Source organism: Phaseolus vulgaris, chromosome 1 (assembly GCF_000499845.2).
Source record: "Phaseolus vulgaris cultivar G19833 chromosome 1, P. vulgaris v2.0, whole genome shotgun sequence".
In the NCBI taxonomy this organism is placed as follows: Eukaryota; Viridiplantae; Streptophyta; class Magnoliopsida; order Fabales; family Fabaceae; genus Phaseolus; species Phaseolus vulgaris.
This window is the reverse complement of record NC_023759.2, coordinates 5,750,401-5,771,851: the sequence shown is the minus strand read 5'-3', so window position 1 is coordinate 5,771,851 and position 21,451 is coordinate 5,750,401. Positions and strand designations below refer to the sequence as shown.

Sequence of the window (21,451 nt, the reverse complement as noted above, 5' to 3'; positions counted from 1 at the left end):
AAGGTCTAGAGTTCTATTTTTTTGGCCCAGTTTAAACAAACTTCTACATAAGTATTTATACAAGACAAAAAAATGAGTGAATTGAACTTCTGAACTTAACTTTAATGAAAGCTATCCGGTTTAACTTCTCCAAAACCTTAACAGTTTGTTCAGAACAGAGAAGCCCCAAAAACTCTTCGAGGTTGTACTGTGTCTAAACAGACCTAAGTACATAAGTTGATTCTACCTTATGGAAAAGCACAAGTCACTTATTTTCTTACCCCTATAAGTGTGTATAAGAAGTGTATCCAAACATTGTTTTTATCAATTAGAAATCAGTTTCAACGTTTCAAGTATTATGTATTGGTTTTGTGACCAAAAAAACGAAAGTACGGAGTGGTTACTTGTTGAATGATTCGAAACAAATCGTTAACAGCGAGAGGAATGACTCCAGGTTCAGCTTTCGAGCCTCGCATCGTGAAAGTCTTCCCACTATTCGTCTGGCCGTAAGCGAAGACAGTGCCTTCAATTAACATAACATCACAAACCCTAAGTTAACCAATCCAAGTAATTACCAACAGCAAACTGAAGTAGCAAAGCATGCAAACCGTTGAATCCCCGAACTGCGGCCTCCACGATATCCTTGGTGCGAGCTTCGTAGACTTGCGCGGTTGCAGAACTATCGCTGAATATTTGGTCTGCGAAACATGACTCAGGTTGAGAAGTAAATTTGCAAGAAGAAGAAAGTGAAGAGAAAGTAAGAGAAGAGTACCAAAATCAAATTTGGAGAGGTTGGGAATGGCGATGGAGTTGCCGAAGATTCTCCAGGGAGTTGTTTTGGCATCATCTTGGGAGAGAGGCTTTGCTCGGACGCTGACGTGAATCCTCTCCATTCCGATCACAGTCCAAATGGCAACACCTTCCTCTCTGCAACACCTCAAATTTAATTTCAATTTGTTTTCCCGCCTTATGTGACGAATTAGGGCAAGTCCGGTTGATAATATAATTACAATAATTAATAAAAATTAGAATGTTTTTATAATTCTTTTTTATATATATTATATATAATTCTATTTTTTATATTTTTGGATTTTTTTTATTGTAATAATAGTTATATTAAATTTTTAAATACTTTTGTTGTTTTTATTATTTAAAATTGGAAATAGTAGCACTTGTATATTTCCATTAGTATACATGTAAAATAATATATATATATATATATATATATATATATTAGTAGCACTTTTATCATGAATTGTTGGGACGTCTTTAAAACTGACATTATGGAGGCTTTGCAGGTTTTCCATGAAATCTGGATGATACTAAAAGGGTGCAATGCCTCTTTTATTGCTTGGGTACCTAAAGTGAATGATCCCCTTTTTCTCGACCAATTCAGGCCCATCTCCCTTATAGGAGTCTTCTATAAGATTGTTACTAAGGTATTAGCAGGTCGAATGAAGGATGTTCTCTCTTTGGTCATTCACGAAGATCAATCTGCTTTTCTGAGGAACAAAAGCATGTTGGATAGTGTGTTTATAGCAAACGAGGTGGTGAGGAGGTTAGGAGGAATTGGAGGAGTGCACTTTGTTTTAAGGTGGACTACAAAAAGGCATATGATTTGGTAAGGTGCGACTTTTTACTTGATATGTTACAAAGGTTAGGCTTTCATAGCAAATGGGTAAGGTGGGTTACAGGCTGCTTGGAATCGTCCTCCATTTCTGTGCTGATTAATGGAAGCCCAACAGAGGAATTCAAACCATCAATGGGGCTGAGACAGGGTGACCCTATGGCTCCATTTCTATTCCTGGTGGTTGTTGAGGGTTTGGCTGGATTAGTGAGACAAGCGACTAAGCAAAACATGCTTACAGGTGTGAAGGTGGGAAGGAAGGAAATAGTATGCAGTATGCTCCAATTTGCAGACGACACCCTATTCACAATTGAGGACTCTTTCTCAAATGTGTTTACGGTAAAGATGATTCTAAGATGCTTTGAACTAGTTTCCAGATTGAAGATTAATTTTCACAAATCGAAATTGGCAGGGATAAATGTGGATAGGTTCACTTTAGAAACCTATGCCAAGACTTTAAATTGCAACATTATGCGGATGCCTTTCAAGTACTTGGGGTTGTAGGAGGTAATCCAAGGAAGGTATTGTTCTGGGAGCCTGTCGTCAACAAGATCAGTGCTAACTTAGTACTTGGAAAGGGAGATGCTTATCTATGACAGGTAGAATTTGCTTAATCAAATCGGTCTTTACATCCATTCCTCTCTTTTACTTATCCTTCTTTAAAGCCCCGATATTGGTATGTAATAGAATTACGAGCATACAAAGGAGATTCTTGTGGGGTTGGGGCAGAGATAACAGATCCATACCTTGGGTAAGCTGGGGAAACATTTGTAAACCTCTAAAGGAAGGTGGGTTAGGAATTAAAGATATCAGGAAGTTCAACTATGCCCTTATGGCGAAATGGAAATTGAGGTTAATGAGCGAAGCAAAGGGGAAATGGAAAGATATCTTGGAGTCTAAATATACGGTGTTATCTGGTGTTAACCATGTTCGGTCTTGTTGTCAATCCTGGTGGTGGAGAGACTTAGAAAACATATGTAGGGAGGGTGATGGTGTAGGTTGGTTCCAACAAGCTGTTGCATGGAATGTCAGATCTGGGGACTCTGTACACTTATGGGAGGATCCTTGGATTAATAACAGTAATATTAAGGAGTTATATCCTAGATTATTCTCTTTATCCTTGAATCAAGGGATGACGGTGGGTGAGGCTGGCTTTTGGGATGACTACGGATGGCATTGGCACCTAAAATGGAGGAGGGAGAGATTCAACTGAGAGTCAGTTTTGGAAGCAGAATTATTAACAACCTTATCTAGGGAAGTTTTGAATAAGGACTCCAAGGATTTCATTACTTGGAGAGGGGATCCTGAGGGGTTTTTTTTTCATGTGAAATCAGCATATGGCTTCTTAACCAACCAAGGGTCCGACTCAGGTAATGTTGTTTTTAGTATGTTGTGGAAGGTCAAAGCCCTACCAAAAGTCCTATGCACAGCCTGGAGAATTCTTTTGGATAGAATCCCGACAAGCCAGAATCTCGTGACACGAGGAATCGTGGTGAACTCCCCTCTTTGTGTTTTTTGTAACCAGTTAGTGGAATCCACCCAGCATTTATTCTTGGATTGTGGTTATGCTTATCGTGTTTGGATGCTTTACTACAGATGGATAGGTGTTTTGGGTGCACAGAACAAGGATATTTGTAATCATTTTCTGAATTTCCACTTACCTAACTTATCCGAGAAACAAAATTTGGTATGGAAGGGAGTATGGGCAGCGATTACACGATGCATATGGGAGCATAGAAATAATGTGATCTTCAAACAAGGCATTCCTGATCCTGAGGAAATTCTTCAAGCAACTCAACTTCTATCATGGTCCTGGCTCAAACATAGGGAAGGTTCTTTCTCTTACTCTTTCACGGATTGGCTTTTAAATCCTATCCAGTGTATTTTATGTGTGCGCTGAGAATATCCTGGTGCTTATGGGAAAGCTTGACGTCCAGTATGCAGGGTAATAGGTTTATTTTTGTCTTCTTGGATATGCTGGAATTTTGTCACGAAGGTTGGGCAGTATATAGTTGTATTTGTGCAGAAGGGAAATGCGCTGGTTTGTGGCTAGTTTGAAAGGTGCTAGTTTGTGGCTATCTTGGTGCAGGTTCCTTCACGTAACTTGAAGCTAAGAAGTTATGAAGTCTAGTAGGTTCCCAATAGGTATGCGTGGAAGTTATGGTGCACCTGTGTCTCACTCTGAAGAAATGGATGTTCCAAAGTTTAGTTAGGCTTAACAGATTCTGTTTGCATAGCCTTGTCATGATGGTAATTGGAGGAGAGTTGGCATGTTCTGAATATGTTTGTTTTGTATTCGGTTGATTCTTGCTTCAATATGGGGTTGTTGTCCTGGTACAATAGGGGGTGATAGGCATTTAGTACAGCCTCTGGTCTTTGCAGGTGTGAGATTAGTAATGGCAACCACATGGAAATGTATGGTTTGGTATTAGGGTTTGAGTATTTATATGGTAACTCAAATGTGGCAGTAGCCATGTGAGTGCTCCATACAGATATTGGGGCATAGGAGGAATTTGGAGTGAAAAACTGGAAGGCCTAGCTCCAGCAGATCTGGTTTAGTGTTGGTTGGAAAATTCACATTTATCTTTTCATGTTTTTTAGCTCAAGATGATGGTATTGTCTGATGTTTTTCTAAACTAGTTCTTTTGTATAAGGGTTGTGACATCGCTGAAGTGTCCCTTTTAAATTTAATTAATTCATTGCTGATAAAAAATGTATATTAGTATACATGTAATAGGTAATAGTCACATCAAATAAACTAATACATTGATAAAAATATTTAAAATATTATTATTTTTTTTCTATAATCTCGTACTTAATGAATAAAGATATGAATGTGAATAATATTTAAAATTTTATATTAGGTATATAAATAAGGATGAGTTCCATACTCATCTCTCTTTTAATTTTTTATTTATTAAATAACTACTCATTCACATTTAATGATTATAAAGTTTATTATGATTTTTAAAGTAATTTCTTTCTTATTACTACTTTACTTATATATTTTTCTTTTGTTTAAATTGTAATTTAACAAACACAAACTTTAATTTTATTAAATTAAATCGTTTTTAAATATATTAGGGTTTAGAGTTTAAGATTTAGGATTAAAATTTTGATTTTGGTCTCTAGCGAATTAAAGATGAAACTAACCATGGTTTTTGTTCTTTGTTTTTCGTTCAAATTATGAATTTCATTTTTCTTGTTTGAATTATTTTAATTCTTGCTTGTTTACATTTCTTCACTTTATAATTTTAGTTTAGAAGTTATTTTTTTTCAATTACCTTTTAATTCAATGTCATTTACATATATTTTCACGACGTCATGTTTTATGTGTTTCTATAATTTATTTTACAACCATTTATCATTCTTATTACGAAGTGGACTTTAAGCCTAACTCAACCCCATAAAACTGGCTCATAGGATTGAGGTTTGCACCCACTTATATACAATGAAAGGCTCTAATCTCTAGTCGATGTGGGATCTCCAACACACCCCCCCACGCCGAGAGTGATAGATAGAAGCTCGTGCGTTGGACTATATATTATGGGTGGTCCGATAGCGGCCCGATAGCGGGTGGCCTGATAAGCCCAATAAATACTCGCTAGGATAGGCTTGAAGTGGCTCTAGTACCATGTTACGAAGTATTTGTTGGCCTTATCAGGCCACCCACTATCAGGCCGCTCCATCGACTAGAGATTAGAGCCTTTCATTGTATATAAGTGGGTGCAAACCTCACCCCATTGAGCCGGTTTTATGGGGTTGAATTAGGCTTAAAGTCCACTTCGTAATAATTCTCGCAATTTTTCGTTCTATCTTGAACGGTTAGACATTATACTTAGTGATTACTAACCAAAGTGTTTAACAATTGTACTTAGTTGTTTCGTTTACAAATTTTATTTTGTGTTGCATTTTTCGTTTAAAAGCAAGTTTCCTTTCTATTTTATTCATGGCTTTACAACTCTATTCTTGGTGTTAAACAGAATATTAGACGATATACTTTATCTTACATTCTGTTTTGAGTAAAAGAAAATTAAAAATGAATAAAAATTATGTTTTGGGAAGGATAGATCGAGAACACTCAGTTTATCTTACATTTTACTTTCCATTATATTTAAATCAAAATTTATCCCTTTTAATATTACATTTTACTTTCCATTATATTCTGTAACTAAATCAAAATTTATCCCTTTTAACATGTGAAGAACGCAATATTAAACAATGAATATATTACGTTTTATTTGGATTCAACTTAACTATATATTATATTAAGAAAAAAAAGTTAGTATTTTTGTTTAAAAAACTAAACTGGACCGTTATCGCCCATGTTTAAAATTTTATTTTACCATGTCTATAAATTTATTTTATAAAACTGAATGATTTGTTCATTTTTAACTATTCCATAATCATAAAACATTATATGATATTCGATAATTCAAAAATCTAGCACTTTTTACGAGGAAAGAAAGATGGATAAGAGAATCATGCGAGAGATGAAAAACAAGATACGGAGAGATAAAAGAGAGAGAGAGAAATAAGAAATAGAACTGAAGAGGAGAAGACGAATGATATACAAGAGAACGAAAATATGGCGGCCATAACTTCAATTAGCATTAATTGTTCGCAAAATAAGCCATTTCGGAACCTGTTAGCACAATGAAGAAAGTGCCGCTAAAATAGTAATATTCTAAAACATTGTTTGTATAAACACTGACGTTGAGGGCATTCATCTGCTCGGAGAATGTGGATCCTTGCTCTGACTGTTACCCAGATCTTCGTTGTTATTGCTTTTGGAATCAACGCAAGAAGACAATGGAGGGAAAGAAGGAACAGATTGCAATATAATTCTCCTGCCTCCTCTCAATCCTCCAGAGACAAGACCACTCTGGGGAGGAGAAACTCGTTTTTGACTTGGGGAATTTACTTCCACAGACGTCATGAGAGTTGAAGCTTCATGCATTTCATGTACTATCATGTTAAAGACCGTGCAATCTGATCGAATAGGTTCGCGTGAGAATGGGGATGGAGAAACAGTTTTCCACCGATTAGCTGCATATGAAAATGGAGGATTGGATGGAAGAGTGTCCTGAAGTAACATATCATTGTTGCATTCAATTCCCGAATCATAAGGATCATTTCGTAGCATCTCTGTTACCACAGTCTCGTCACCTTCAGAAGATTGAGTGTTGTTTGAACAAGATGCAAACATGTTAACAACTCTGGATTTTGCAGCCTCCTTGCCTTGGCTGCACAAATGGAGATAGGTAAATTGCCATTGCCATAATTTCTTTATATCAAACCATTGGAAACGACCGTTTGTTCGCATTTCTGTAAGAGCTATCTCTATATATTAGTACATGAGTATATATTAGTATAGAGATATTGATGTTGGAGAATTTACAGTGAAAACAATCTTACTCATAGCATTGCAATGATGGTGTTATAGGTGAGAGTCGCCGTAGATCATAATCTGTCTCGCTTGCCACCATTTCCTGATTATTTCCACTCATCGTTTCTATATTCCAGGTATGTTGAACCGCCACATAATCTGAATTCAAAAAAATGTGTCAACATTTTCCCTTACAAGGATGAGTAGCAGCAAAACCTTCCAACATTATTTCATATCACTCTCATCAGAAAAGTAAATAAAATTTTGTTGCAAGAATTTACAATAGCCATCCATAATATAAACTCTTGCCTTCTATCTTGCCATATGAATTCTTGCATCCCTGACATCCACATCCACTAGAGCATCCAACTTTAGCCTTTTTCAAATATTAGAAAGAAAATGGTGCTATTAGTTCAGGAGGTTAAACGGGTGAAATGTTTAGAGCATGAGGAAATTGAGATATGCACACAACCTGATAACATTCGCAATATTTTTTCAGACATGTAGATCTTTTGCAATTGCAACCTCTTTTGAGCCTTGCCGAATTTTCCTGATATATAGGATAAATCTATCAGTTCATCTTTGGTAAAGAAAAAATTAAAGAAAATATGATTGAGATACCGTATTGCGGGATTCAATTTGTTGTCTAGACTCCATAACCGTGTCTTTATATTCTGGTCTGTTTAAGCAGTCTTGGCAACCACAAGGGCCATTGCAGTAGACTCCGGCATTAAAACACTCACAGTAACTGCAAAGAGCTCAAATCAAAAAGACAGATACTGTGTATATCATATGAAGTGAGATACCAAAACATACATAGATTCACTTACAGTTTTATACATTTACTCTTCTTACAGCGGCACCCTTTACAGCCATCTTGACTACCAGCGACTGATGTTTTCTTCCTGAAGAGCAATGCAATATTTGGTAATGCAACTTAGCATATAAAGAGTAGAAATCATGAATGATAAGATCAAACAAACTGACTTTTTCTTGCAGGGGCTAGGAGATTTGTTGAATTCCTCGGAGTTTCCAGCATCTGTAGCATCAATTTCATGGCTCTCAGTTCTAGTATCAACTGATGATTCCGCATTGACATTGCACGAAAGCATGGATCCCTTTATTATCTCCCTTCTTTGCAACCTTTCTGAGGATGTGGATTTCATCCTTGGTGAAGTATCTGGTAATCTCACACCCGTAGTTGCAGCCTCATTAGTTGGCATAGCATTTACGATGCTATTTAAATGCAACCCAATACCTGATGGCTTGGAACCTGGCAAAGGTAAGTTTCCACAACCTTGCTGAGGATACAAGGAGGAAGTTGCATTCAGTTTCTCACGAGACTTGTTACTTTCAAGAGCACTGGAAGCTCCTTCCTCAAACTGTAGGCGGCGTCTTCCAACATCATTGGACTTTAGAGTAGCCTACAGGGATTGTAGTAATTATTATATATCGCTGGAAAATCTTCATAGACTCGAAGAAAATGTAAATTCCAGACAAGACAATCTGACAACAACTCTTTCTCCTACGAAAAATATCTGGTAGATTAGTCATTTGCCAAGCAGATTAAGCTACTAGAAACACCCTAGTTTCATCCCACGGGACTAAAACCTTTTAGCGAGCAAGTTATAGCCCACAGCCTCAGTTTAGAGGCCAAAGATACTCATAAATGAAAATTTCCTTACACAAGGAGATGCCTTATAAAGCATTAAATCCACAACCGAAGAAAATTTAATAAGCAGAAAAGTGGAGGAAACATTTTAACTAGAGATGTCCAATTACAATTACCCATCTGCACCAGAGATAAGGAGGGAGTATACACATTGCTGCTAATTTCTTTAAACTATATCATCAAAAGCATTAGATTATAAGTATCGACTCTGTCAATAAAGTACATAATACTGTCATCTTCTCTTAAATCCTAGTTGGTGACAATAGGTGACAAACAGTAAAGTATATTTTATTTACGTCTATAATCATTGACCTTGAAAGAATCTATTCAGATTAAAAGTATAGGAAACACACGGACAGACAACGATAATAGGTGCCAAGTAAAAACAATAGAAGGACATTTAAGAATATAATCACTGACCTAGAAAGAAATTGTTCTGCTAAAAAGTATAGGGAAAAACCCAGACAAACACAATGAAACACTTGCAAAGGAATAAAAGTATGAATGCACAACAAAATCCAAGTAAATGTTAACCCAACTCCAAAGGACTACAAAGAAATATATGCTCTGCAGTTATATTTGAGGTTAGCAGCATCTCATTGTAAAAGACTTCACATCCTGCAGAGGATCAGGCATCCACCGAGGTGTGCAATTTTCATGATCCAATCAATAATTTTCCACAAGCTATAGCCTTAAAAAGTATATAAATTCAAAGGAATGAGAAACATCTATGTCTCACACTGATCATCAAGTGATGTGATTGTATCAATACTGACTGGCCTACATTAAAATTATATATACCGACAGCAGAAACCTACAGTTTACCTGGGGAAGAAGTGGATCATGACTGTATCGATTCTTAACATCACTTTGCTCCCGTTCCATCCTTTTAGGTTCTTCACCGGATACTGGCATCTGTTGATGAACCTTGTTAGAATCCTCTGACAGAGGCAAAGATTCTTCTGCTTTATCACCAAGACCCTCTTTCCTGCCAATATTTAATATATTTGACTGAGTTGGGTAACTAAGTGATGTTTCAGCTGCATCTGTAGATTGTTGTTCCACATCTTGGTCAGCTGAATACATTTGATCAATATCCCCGGGATCAGCCAAATATTTATAAATAGAGAAATGTCCACCGTAGTGTTGCATATTTGCATCATTCTTGGGGTCAAAAACCTTTTGAGTGTCAGTTATAAACCTCTCTGGCAGTGGCTGATGAGAATCTGATTTCAAGTAATACCCAAAAGCTTCACCAAGAATGTTGCCTCCATTTTCACTTTGAGATCGCACTTCCGAGACTGACTCATTACCTTGTGACCTGGTATGGACAAATTTAGGAAGCAAACAGCCAGTGCATTGTCAATAACCAAACAGACACACACAATTGAAGTCACAAACAAACCTTTGCATGAACTGTGTTGCACGGTGACTAATACGTGGAGACTTGAATACAAGGGGTGGAGAACTGAGCCCTACAAAACTTCGTGTGCTATGAGAAGCCTTGATGTTTATTGGAGATAAAGAGCTTACATATCTACAAAAAGGGGATTCCTGAAATTAAAAGGTTCACACGTGTTCATTTATTTATTATTCATTATTTGATACTGCAATTGAAATCAGATAAAACAGTCTGAAACTACTAAAGTGAGCCAATGCTCTAAACATCTCTCTGCACATCAAAGAGGGTTAAAATTAAAAAATCATATTTTTTCAACATGTAAAACACAATCCATACAACACACATTCAAAAATCCTCAAGGTTCTCTCTCTCTCTCTATATATATATATATACACACACATATATATACACATAATAGGTGCTCTTTTCTTTCTCTGCATAATTCACTTTACACATTAATATGTCATGTGGCTTCAAAACTTTTAGATGGTAGAACACCAACACTAAAGCAAATTTAGGAAACCGAGTCAAAGCCATTGAATTTTAGTCGCTGTGACCTTAAACTTGTATGATTCACAAAGCCTTAAACTTGTAAACGAGTGAGGTCCATCCAAATTCTAAAACAAACACCTTCCCAAGCAAGCTTCTTTGAGTAATTCACGTATTCCAAGATTTCCAAACCCAACGTTAGCATCCAATGCCATGATCAGCAAACAAGAAACGAAAGAAAGACAAAACCAAACAAGGTTTCATTCATAATAGTAAGCAGTAAAACAACTCCTAAACCCAAAACAATTCGAAATTCTCTCAAACCCTCTTCCATTCAGTTATCCTCTCAACATAACCAAGAAAAATAAACAAACACTAAACAGCCAAAATTCTTAAGGCTTCCAAAGCCCTAACAAAATTGACCACCGAAAAAAGAAAAGGAAAAGCGAATTTTTTTAATCAATGGTGTTTGTGTGTGTGGGTGTGAATGTTGAACTAAGTGAGTCTACTTCTTGAGGGGAATCCGGTGAATTGTTGTTGTTCTTGAAAGGTTCTGGAGAATCCATCTTTATGAAAACAATTAAATTTCTACTTCTTCTTCTTCTTCTTCTGTTCTGCAGAGTGGGATTAACCCTACACTATATAAAGATTTTGCTTAATTTCTTAATTTTTTATGTTTTTAATAATTAATAATAAATATACAAGGCTGTTATCGGTTGAGTGAAGCGAATGATAGGAGAGAAAAGCGGCAAGCAGATGAGGTGGTTGCCACGGCGAGGTTTTAAATGGGAGCGGGAAATCGCTATCTTGTTTTTTCGGGTCGGGTCGGGTCGGGTTTCTCATTTATTCGGGTCAATTTGTTTAGTGTTTTTATAATCACATAATAAAAATAATCTTTAACCAGTATTACACAATACTAAAAATAAAAAGTAGTAATTTTTTATTTTAAAGGAAACAAATTCAGGAAGTAAAATCAAAACCATTTATTTTACTAGGACTAAAGACAATATATAAGGGTTTTTTTTTTTACTTAAAATTTATCATTGTTGTTTTTAATTTCTTGTAATCTTATCAGAAGCGAGATTAAAAATAAAATGAATAAGAACTAAAATAGATTAAAATGATATAATGACTAAAACAGATAGTATTTATTCTCTGAATGATAGGATTGTGATTTGTGTTGTGAGAAGGTTCAATATTTTGTGGAAATGTAATCTTTTTTATGGTTTTAATTCTAGACAGAATGTTTTCAGTTTGAATTTGAGTTAATCAGTAAAAAAACAGATTAATATCGTATCAGTTTTGAAATATTTTCGGAATGATCTATTTCAGTTAATTTCTTACAAAACAAAAAATTATGTATGTGTTTATAAATTTGACTATTTGTTTGTTTAGAAACTATTTTAGAATTCATTTTAGAAGGTGGGATTTTTCCTCTTTCTAATATTGTAATTAATTTATTTGTACTTTGTTCCTTGTTCATTACATTCTGATTTCCACATATAATATTGATACAATTTTTAAAAAATTTATTATTTTTAAATTTAAATTTAAGTTATTATAAATTGAGTGAAGGACTTGACAATAACTTTAGGTTTGTTTTAACACATAATCAAAATATTTAAAATATTTAGTGTGTTGTATTTTCTCTAATATAGTTAGTTCTATAGGGTTCAAAAGAAATTATACATGAACAATGATGATGAGGCAAGGCAAATATAAAGAATAAAAGAAGTCAATAAAACTGAAGGTGGTGCAATATTGGTATTCCTGGAAGGCGATGTGTGGATTAATGTGCCTAATTGGGTTGTACAAGAAAGAAAGCGTGAGAATGCATAAGAGAGAACCAACATCTACAATTAATTGAGTTAGGTGTCACTTGGAGAAGTGATGAAATTTTTAAGGAGGCCATGTCTCTCCCAAACTGTTCTAACAACTATTTCAACAACTTAGGAGGCAATGCTTTTGGATTATTTTTGAGGCGCTTTGAGATTTGGAGTCCATCAAGTATGAGATTTCGAAGTTATGTTTGATTTTAACAAAAAGTGTGCTCTTATTCTTTATTTGTTGGAGAGTGTTGTCCTTTGGAGGAACATGGGTCTTGCTGTCTTTGTTTAAGCTTTGATGTTGGTTAGGAATTTGTCTAACCTAAAGTCCAGTTCCACTATTTGAATGAAATTTTCTATCTCATTAAAAAAATTAGACAGATGAGTAATTTTTTTTGAATAAGCATACATGGTAATGGGACGACCGATTCATTCAGTGATTCATTCAGGAACTCGACCACTCAACTAATCGACCACAATGAGAAGGTCACGTGATGACACGCGACCAACTGAGTCATGAGTTGACCAAGTCGCAGAGTTAATCCACAATTAAAGGTTGTTTAACACAACCCTAAACATGAACCAACCTCCTAATCTGGTCCATCTACGAATGTCCATTAAGATAATATAAATAGTGCAGATTCCAAGAATCAGGTACGCAGTACTCTAACACCCTAGTGTCAACACGCTGACTGACTTGAGTGTTGAAGTCCCTTCTACATATACAGTGACTGTGACCGACCGAAGAGAGTAGAAGAACAATCGTTCTCTAGATTCCAACACTCGTTCGAAAACATAAACAATTCTAGAACATAGAAGATATTGTGTCAATGAAACATAGAGTAGACTCTAGTTTACTGAGTTTCTTGTCTTCATATTCCCAACAATATTAAGATAATTTTGTGCTTCCTCATTGATGAAGTTAAAAGCTTTCATCAATGAAAATAATACATGGTAAATTCGCGAGGGGCCAGAATAGTCGTTCGAATGTGAATATGTGCTTTCAGAGCCTCCATCGGAAGTTCCTGATAACAAGGACCATGAGCATTTTGAATCACTTTCCTTTTCTTTCCCTCGAGATTGCTTAGACAAGTTCCCGTTTTCATGATTTTGTTGCATCTCCATACTTCCTCTTTCATACAACCTTTTATCTTCCCTGTCATCATGTGTTCGTAGATTAAATATAAAACCAAAAATGGTTCTGGACCCATCACGCTATATATTTAACTCAAGCTCTTCATTAAACAAAGGTCTCCTCTTTTTCAATCATGTCATTCTAAATTTAAGCTTAAACTTTAATGCATTTATTTAACTAAATTTGTTTAAATATGGATATATATTTATGGATTTTTATTAATTCATGTGCTCAGTTACTATATGCATTTAATATTTCAAGGTTCACTATCGTAATTTTAAAGAAATAGTTATGTATTTTTATCAGTTTTTTCGTAGAACTTTTAATAAAATATAACGATTATTTGTGCAACGTAGTATTTATAAAAAAATGTTTTAATAATTTTAGTGATTAAATTAGCATTTTAAAATCAGCGTTATAGTATAAGATCTGGAGTTACCGTGGTCGTATGATTTCGGCAGAGGTGAGGTCCGCGACTGGGCCGTTGAGGTTGATCAATGCTAGGACTTTAATCACGAGAACAGGGTTGGGCAGAAGCACTTCAGAGGAGGCCAGTTCAACGACGCCGTTTGGACACGGTATGCAAACCATCGTCTGAAGCCCAAACTGCTGCAACTGCCAGGCCCGTTGGCAGGCCGATTCAGATAACTGGGCTGACCCGGTGAGCCAAACCGGGTTCTAATTCAAGAAAGCCTGGCCCAGTACGCCGCTGCCGTTGACAAAGGTGTAAGTCGTGGAGAGCAAAAATAACCACTCTGGATCAGTGACGTCTTCGTCGCAGTCGTCATGGGTGGCCGAGGGGCCTGAAATTAAGCTATTAAGTAACTTAAGAACGCTCTTGCGCTGGGCCTGCTCTGTGGGCCACGTCGTTTTTTGGGGTTTGCCATTGCCGTTGTAATAGCCGTCACCCCAACAGAGAAGGGAATCGGCAGGGGAGTACACCCAGTAAATTGCATACATCCACCTCTCTCTGGCACCTTCAAATATCATCTGTAATCGGCGTTGGAGGAAAGCTTGATCGTGGAGAAACTGGGATTGGTGCAGCAGCGGAATAATGCTTGACGCGGTGGATTGTGGCGTCTGCGGACGAGAGGCCGCCATTTGAAGAGTGCATTTCGTAAATGAAGAACCTTTGAAAGGTGCATTTCAAAAGGAGGATTCGGAAGGTGCATTTTAAAGGGAGACCATTTGCGTTTGAGGGTTGTTGGTTGCGAACAAAGACGTGCGATTTTATGTGTGCCGTTTAACGAAAGCAAAAGCGAGATTTGGAAGGATTAGGGTTTTCGATTGGGGCATTTTCGATTGCGGCGGTTTTTGAAGGGAGAAGGAAGCATAAGAGAGGTGTGTTGCCATGTTGAGGTGTTTAGGGCTTTCGTTTAAGAGTGTGATTTCCATTTTGAGGTATGTATTTTGCTTTTCGCTTAGGGCTTTGGTACGGGGTTATTTGTTTATTGCTTTGCTTTCCGTTTTTTAGCATTGAGTGCAGTGTAATTTCGTTTGTTTGTTTGGTGTGTGGTTTTTGAGTTTTGAAGTTTGAATGCATTTGGATTTCATTGTTTTGTGGTATGAGAATTTGGGATTGGTTTAGAAGTTTATGTTTCATTTGTAAAATGGTAGAGTGTGGACAAAACACACGCCAAATTGTACCGTTATGATAAATTAATGGCAAAACACAATGAGAGCAATAACTGGTTTGTATCAAAGTCCAAGTTTGAGTCATGCCCTTAGTGTCGGACATACTTTATTTAGTACATCTAAGATTAAGTAAGCAACTAGATGCTTTGTGAACGACATATGCTTTGGAGTCAAAGGTATATTTAGTTAAGAGTAAACACAGAGTATATGAGTATAATTTTAATGAAAAACGAGTTGACATTGTTTTCAAGGTGAAAAATGAGGATTACAGCTTATAAGAATTCAGAAGTTGCATGGTTTAGTCTTGAAAGATATGAGAAAGTGCTATCAAACCATGATTTGTGTCTGCAATAAGGAAAAGATTTCTTTAACAAAAAAAATTAAAACACCCATACATTGACAAATTATTATAATAATATAATAATATTTTAAATTAAAAAAAATTAAATATGATTAAGATTAAAATATTAGTTTATTGGAGTGTGAAGTATATGTTTTGTTGTGTATCTGGTGTTAAGATATCATCATCTAAAATGAAAGGTAGTCTGGTTAAAAGGATAGATTAAAACCTAAGAAAATATTTCTATTTTGAGAGATGAACTGTGTCAATAATATGTGTCTCAAAACCTTGTCTATTGGAATTTTTTTATTGGCTTGATTGCTCCCATTTGTAAGTGTATGTTGCCCTCTTTGATGAGCTGAAGACAAGTGCCAATTGATGTCACTTTTTCTGATGATACTGCTTACTAATTGCTTGGAATTAAATTGTAGTGTATAGTAATTGTGATCCTTAACTCTTCTTCCAAGATTTAAAATTGATAACATTCATTCTGTAATAACCTCCTAACAATCTTTTACAAATTATTTGTTACTAGCGACATTGAAATAGAGACATGATTCCTCTTTGTATGGAGAAAACTTTATTAGAAGAAGTGTATGTTGGTTTGGTTCTGAACACGAAACATTCACACAAATTATTTTTTCTTAATTTTAAATCAACCAAAGTTAGGATTATGATAGTCATTTTTGTGTGTTGTTTGCAAAGTCCTAAAGGAGGAATTGTTTTGTTTGGGGTATCATATGTATATATATATATATGTTTATATTATTGTTTTAATTTTTTTAACATTGGGACTTCAACTGTGTCTATTTTACAATGTTCATATTTACCCAGGAAGATCAAAATATAGTATAAGACCACGACTGAAACTAACTAGGAGTAAGGTGTTGGCAGTCCTTGACATTATTTGGGTTGAGAAATTTAATCCCTATGATTTGGAAAACCTTCTATTATTAGACATTCTACTTTTTAGTCCTTGTTGAGTGCAAAACAACAATGAAAACAGAGCTTAACAAAAGTGAATGACTTTTTGAGGTCATCCAAAATGTATTTTGGTGCCTTCAGATTTTGAAATAAAGATTTAAAATCATTTGTAGAATTATGCTTCACTACCCAATCCTCAAGGGCCTTTCTTTGAGGCACCACCACTGCCACAAAAAAAGATTAAAAACGTTTCAAGAGTGTTGTTTTGAAAACACATTGGACCACATATTCAAGGAGGAAGCCAAAAAAACCCAAAAACTGATGCTTCATTAATGGATATGTTTTTAGGTGCTTTCTGTTTTTAAGTTAGTGGATTTATGCTTTATTGACATTGTTGAAACCATTGTAATTTGTAGTATTGCACCAATAGTTTTGTTCAGGAGTAATTATTGTGGAAACTCTGAATGTGTAAGTGGATTAATTTTGTTATTCATTAATAGTATTGTTATTGATTAATTATGTCGTATTGTTTTTATTATTCAACTTTGTACTGAATGGTGACAATTATATTGTCAACCCTGTTTGCATCCAAAAAACCCAAAAATTATATAGTCTTTCACCAATGAATGGGCTGAACCTCCAATGAGGTCCTTGGACTCCCATGTGAACCCTCTTTGCATCCAAAAAACCCAATAGTAATCTGTCACTTGCAGGACCAAATGATAGTGCAAGAAGTTGAACATAGGTCCCCAGCTAAAATCAAAGGGGTCACCACTTACATTAAAACACCAGAATTTGAGGTAGTCTTTCACGAATGAATAGTCTGAACCTCGAATGAGGTCCCTAGACTCCCATGTGAAGCATGTTTGGATCCAAAAAACCCAAAACTAATCACTCACTTTGAGGACGAAATGAGTGTGCAAAAAGTTGAACATAGGTCCCCAATTAAAATCAAAGGGGTCCCCACTTACATTAAAACACCAGAATTTGAGGTAGTGTTTCACCAATGAATGACCTGAACCTCCAATGAGGTCTCTGGACTCCCATCTGAACCCTCTTTGCAGCCAAAAAACCCAAAACTAATCACTGAGTTGCAAGATTAAATGACTGTGCAAAAAGTACAACATAGGTCCTCAGTTAAAAGGAAAGGGGTCCCCACTTACATAAAAACACCAAAAGTTGTTCTTGGGTCCCCATTTATTAACACATGGGTCCCCACTTACAGTATAAGGGTTTCTATGACCACCACATCATGGTAAAACCCACCCAATTAACATTCATACACTGCAACTATGTCTCACTTACACACAACATTCACTTCCATTTACAGGAATCCAAAAAAAATATTTCAAAACAATGACCATGCACAAAGTTGTTCTTGGGTCCCCACTTATTAACAAATGAGTCCCCACTTACAGTATAAGGGTTTTTATGACCACCACATCATGGTAAAACCCACCCAATTAACATTCATACACTGCAACTATGTCTCACTTACACACAACATTAACTTTCATTTACAGTAATCCAAAAAAATATTTGGAAACAATGACCATGCAGAAAGTTATTCTTGAGTCCCCACTTATTAACACATGGGTCCCCACTTACAGTATAAGGGTTCCAATGACCACCACATCATGGTAAAACCCACCCAATTAACATTAATAGAGTCCAACTATGTGTCACTTACACACAACATTCACTTCCATTAACAGAAATCCAAAAAAATATTTTAAAACAATGACCATGCAGAAAGTTGTTCTTGGGTCCCCACTTACAGTATAAGGGTTCCAATGACCACCACATCATGGTAAAACCCACTCAATTAACATTAATACTGTCCAACTATGTGTCACTTACACACAACATTCACTTCCATTAACAGGAATCCAAAAAAATATTTTAAAACAATGACTATGCAGAAAGTTGTTTTTGGGTCCCCACTTACACTATAAGGGTTCCAATTAATTTATTAACAAAGACCTTCCAAGTGCTGTGAACCATCCCACAACTCCATATATATCACAACTAAAATACCACAGTCATAACTGCATCAACCAAAATAAATTTAACACTAAAGAACAATTCAAAATATTAACTCCAAACCAAATTAGAGAAAATATCAAATCAAAATAAATATGAATATTACTGTCAATACCAACCTATTCGGTTGTAGGGGAACATTTTCTTTTACCAATGAAATTTGAGCCCCACTCTTTTTAGAAAATTCGTCAAGAATTTCAAAAAGGTGTTGTACACGATCAACCAACAACATGCAATTTAACAACAATGATAAAGAAATCCAAACCAAATATATTCATAAGTATTCAAGAACATCTAGGTATTTACCATTGCTTTATCAATCTTGAATCGATCTTCAATTCCATGACCAATGGAGTCCAATACATGCAATTGCCTGGTTCGACAATTGAGTGCGTACAACCACCAGTGCTCCTTGAACACGGTTGGGACAAACACCTACAAAACGTTGCAAAGTTACAAACACTGACAAATTTCATAGAAAACATCAATAATATTAACCTACATAATCACAATAAGATATTCCATGATATGGGAATAAAACATTCTCATAAAATGACATGTAATCCAACCTGGACCATGAATTTTGTCCTCCATTGTTGATCATCTCCTCAATTACACGAGTCTGCAACAACAAACTCTATTATTAGTAATAACAAAAACTTAAAAGAAATCAAAATCAATTTAAATCAACACTAACCGCAAAAAACGGATTGAATGAAAAGCGATTCACCACTCCAAAATGAACAATTTGATTCATATTTAAGAAGCCGGTTACAAATAGCATAACCTACAAACACATTCAACATAACTAAGTAAATATTACAAGTAAATAGAACAACTACTACAATATGTACATTTTTACCATATTGTCAACTCTTGACCGCGGCCTTAATGATTTCAAACCAGCTTCGTCAACATGTTGTTTTGTATATCCACAATGACACTACATCAACATTTAACACCAACTCAATAATCAAGCAATAACAACAAATGAAGTAATGGCTACAATTATATGTAATTATCGTTTCATGTCAAACTTGAATGCAAAAAATGTTTTATAAATTTTTGAAATATCCAAACTGCATGAGCTTGGACCAGCACTGGTTGCTCCATGAGAGGTTGGGTTGGTTCCACGCACAAATCCAACTGACCACTCGTTTTCTTTAACAAGCATTTGTCGGACCTCTTTAATTTGCTTATCCAAACGATCAATTTTTAATTCGTTATCTGCAACTTTCTTCTCAGAAAGTTTGTGTTGGTAAAGTAAGTCGTCCCACTCACTTTTACCACCACTACCTTCCCCAACACCCTCATCAGAATCTACTAAGGCTTCTTTCAAAATTTGGATTCCTTCCTCTTCAGCACTTACTGGTCAATCCCATACAATCTGAAAAAACAATTACTTTTGAGTTAATATAAATTTTCTGCAATAACATGCACAAAAAACTAAACAATTCGCAAATATACCTCAACAGATAAAAAAACTTCATGTAACCTTCTTCCACGATTATTAACACTCGACCAATGCAAAAATCGTGGAAAACCAATACACTGGGCACGGTCGCCAACACCCACATGGTGGACCGCCCACACCTATTTCCAAAAACATAATACACAACTAATTAACAATTAAACAAAATCACTAATAATTTAAGACAACATAATTTTACAAATTTTAACTAACCTGCAAAACAGCAACACAACCTGCCAAATATATTTCACTAGCATTCTTCTCTTCATAGTAAACTTGGGATGCCCTCGTCAAACTTGTAACTAAGACATTATACACTGCACCCCCCCCCCCAATTATATAATTGTAATGCATCTAAATTGTCTAAACACTTAAAAGCAAAAGAAGTAAATGTTTTAGAAGTTCTAGGAACATAAAATACATATAACCCTAGCAATATGTATAACCTAACAAAATCATCAACATTTTTTTTTCTGTTCAAATTTTTATCCTCCAACTTTTTAAAAATTGTTGATAAATTCATTTCCTCCCCTTCATCAAACAATGTATTCACAACACCACCCCGTCATTCTCAATTTTCACCTCCTCCCCCACAACTGGCAATCCTAATGCAAAACACACATCAAGAGTTGAAAATGGAACCATACTTTTTCTAATCCTAAATGTTTCCTTATCGGCTGCCCATCTACTTAATAGTTCTCTCATGAGGCTGTTAGAAATCTCCAACACTTTGTCCATTTCAAGCATCCACTTAAATGGAGTTTGTTTAATCCTTTCTTGTTGAAACCTACTAAGTTTATGGATGACATCAACAATATATTGAGTCAACACATTGTGCCTAACTTGTACCTGCAGCATCAGAACATAAACTAATAACAACAACTTTATTTATTCAACCATGTCAATTCACAAAATATTCAACTATTATGAACAAAATGTAAAATTAGTACCTTCATATCAGCTTTTGCATGAGGGACATAATTCTTGGACTGTGAAGTTTCCATTTTCTAAACCTTCAAAAAACCAATGACCACCACATCATGTTAAAACCCACCCAATTAACATTAATACAGTCCAACTATGTGTCACTTACACACAACATTCAGTTCCACTTACAGAAATCCAATTTTTTTTTTGAAAACAATGACCATGCAAAAAGTTATTCTTGGGTCCCCGCTTAAAGTATAAGGGTTCCAATAACCACCACATCATGTTAAAACCCATCCAATTAACATTAATACAGTCCAACTATGTGTCACTTACACACAACATTCAGTTCCACTTACAGGAATGCAAAAGCAAAATTGAAGACAATAACCATGCAGAAAGTTATTCATGGGTCTCCACTTATTAACACATGGGTCCCCACTTACATTATAAGGGTTCCAATGACCACCACATCATGCTAAAACCCACCTAATTAACATTGATACCATCCAACTATGTTCAAACTACATACAACAATCACTTCTAGTTCCAGGAATCCAAAAAGAAAATTTAAGACAATGGGACCATGCAG

At 35.5% G+C, this 21,451-nt stretch overlaps 2 protein-coding genes, 1 long non-coding RNA gene and 1 pseudogene across 14 annotated transcripts in view; 1 reads left to right on the top strand and 3 right to left on the bottom strand.

Moving 5' to 3' along the window:
• Nucleotides 1-946, bottom strand: part of LOC137813333 (kinesin-like protein KIN-7O) — a 29,532-nt gene extending 28,586 nt beyond the window's left edge. For all 12 annotated transcript variants that reach the window (XR_011081416.1, XR_011081418.1, XR_011081415.1 and 9 more), the window contains exons 1-3: nt 752-946; nt 588-677; nt 384-502 (exon numbers count right to left, since the gene is read on the bottom strand). Coding sequence is in view for 8 of the 12 variants with exons in the window: in XM_068615492.1 (XP_068471593.1) it covers nt 384-502; nt 588-677; nt 752-872 (330 nt within the window). In the remaining 4 variants the exon portion in view is untranslated. The remainder of the gene's footprint in view (nt 1-383; nt 503-587; nt 678-751) is intronic.
• Nucleotides 947-2,438: 1,492 nt separating this feature from the next.
• On the top strand, nt 2,439-2,819 carry LOC137815372 (uncharacterized). The gene has a single exon (XM_068618515.1). It carries the CDS (start codon nt 2,439-2,441, stop codon nt 2,817-2,819), a length of 381 nt encoding a protein of 126 aa, XP_068474616.1.
• Nucleotides 2,820-6,181: 3,362 nt separating this feature from the next.
• On the bottom strand, nt 6,182-10,773 carry LOC137815371 (protein tesmin/TSO1-like CXC 2; annotated as a pseudogene).
• An 8,615-nt stretch (nt 10,774-19,388) lies between these two features.
• Nucleotides 19,389-20,740, bottom strand: LOC137813332 (uncharacterized). Its single transcript, XR_011081414.1, has 3 exons — nt 20,146-20,740; nt 19,929-20,054; nt 19,389-19,848 (listed from the first exon to the last, which is right to left on the bottom strand). It is a non-coding gene; the product is annotated as an uncharacterized lncRNA (long non-coding RNA).
• Between the last annotated feature and the right edge of the window lie 711 nt (nt 20,741-21,451).

What these genes read in the sequence shown, in the direction of transcription:
- LOC137815372 (XM_068618515.1), top strand. Translation starts at nt 2,439, where the DNA reads ATGGCGAAATGGAAATTGAGGTTAATGAGCGAAGCAAAGGGGAAATGG.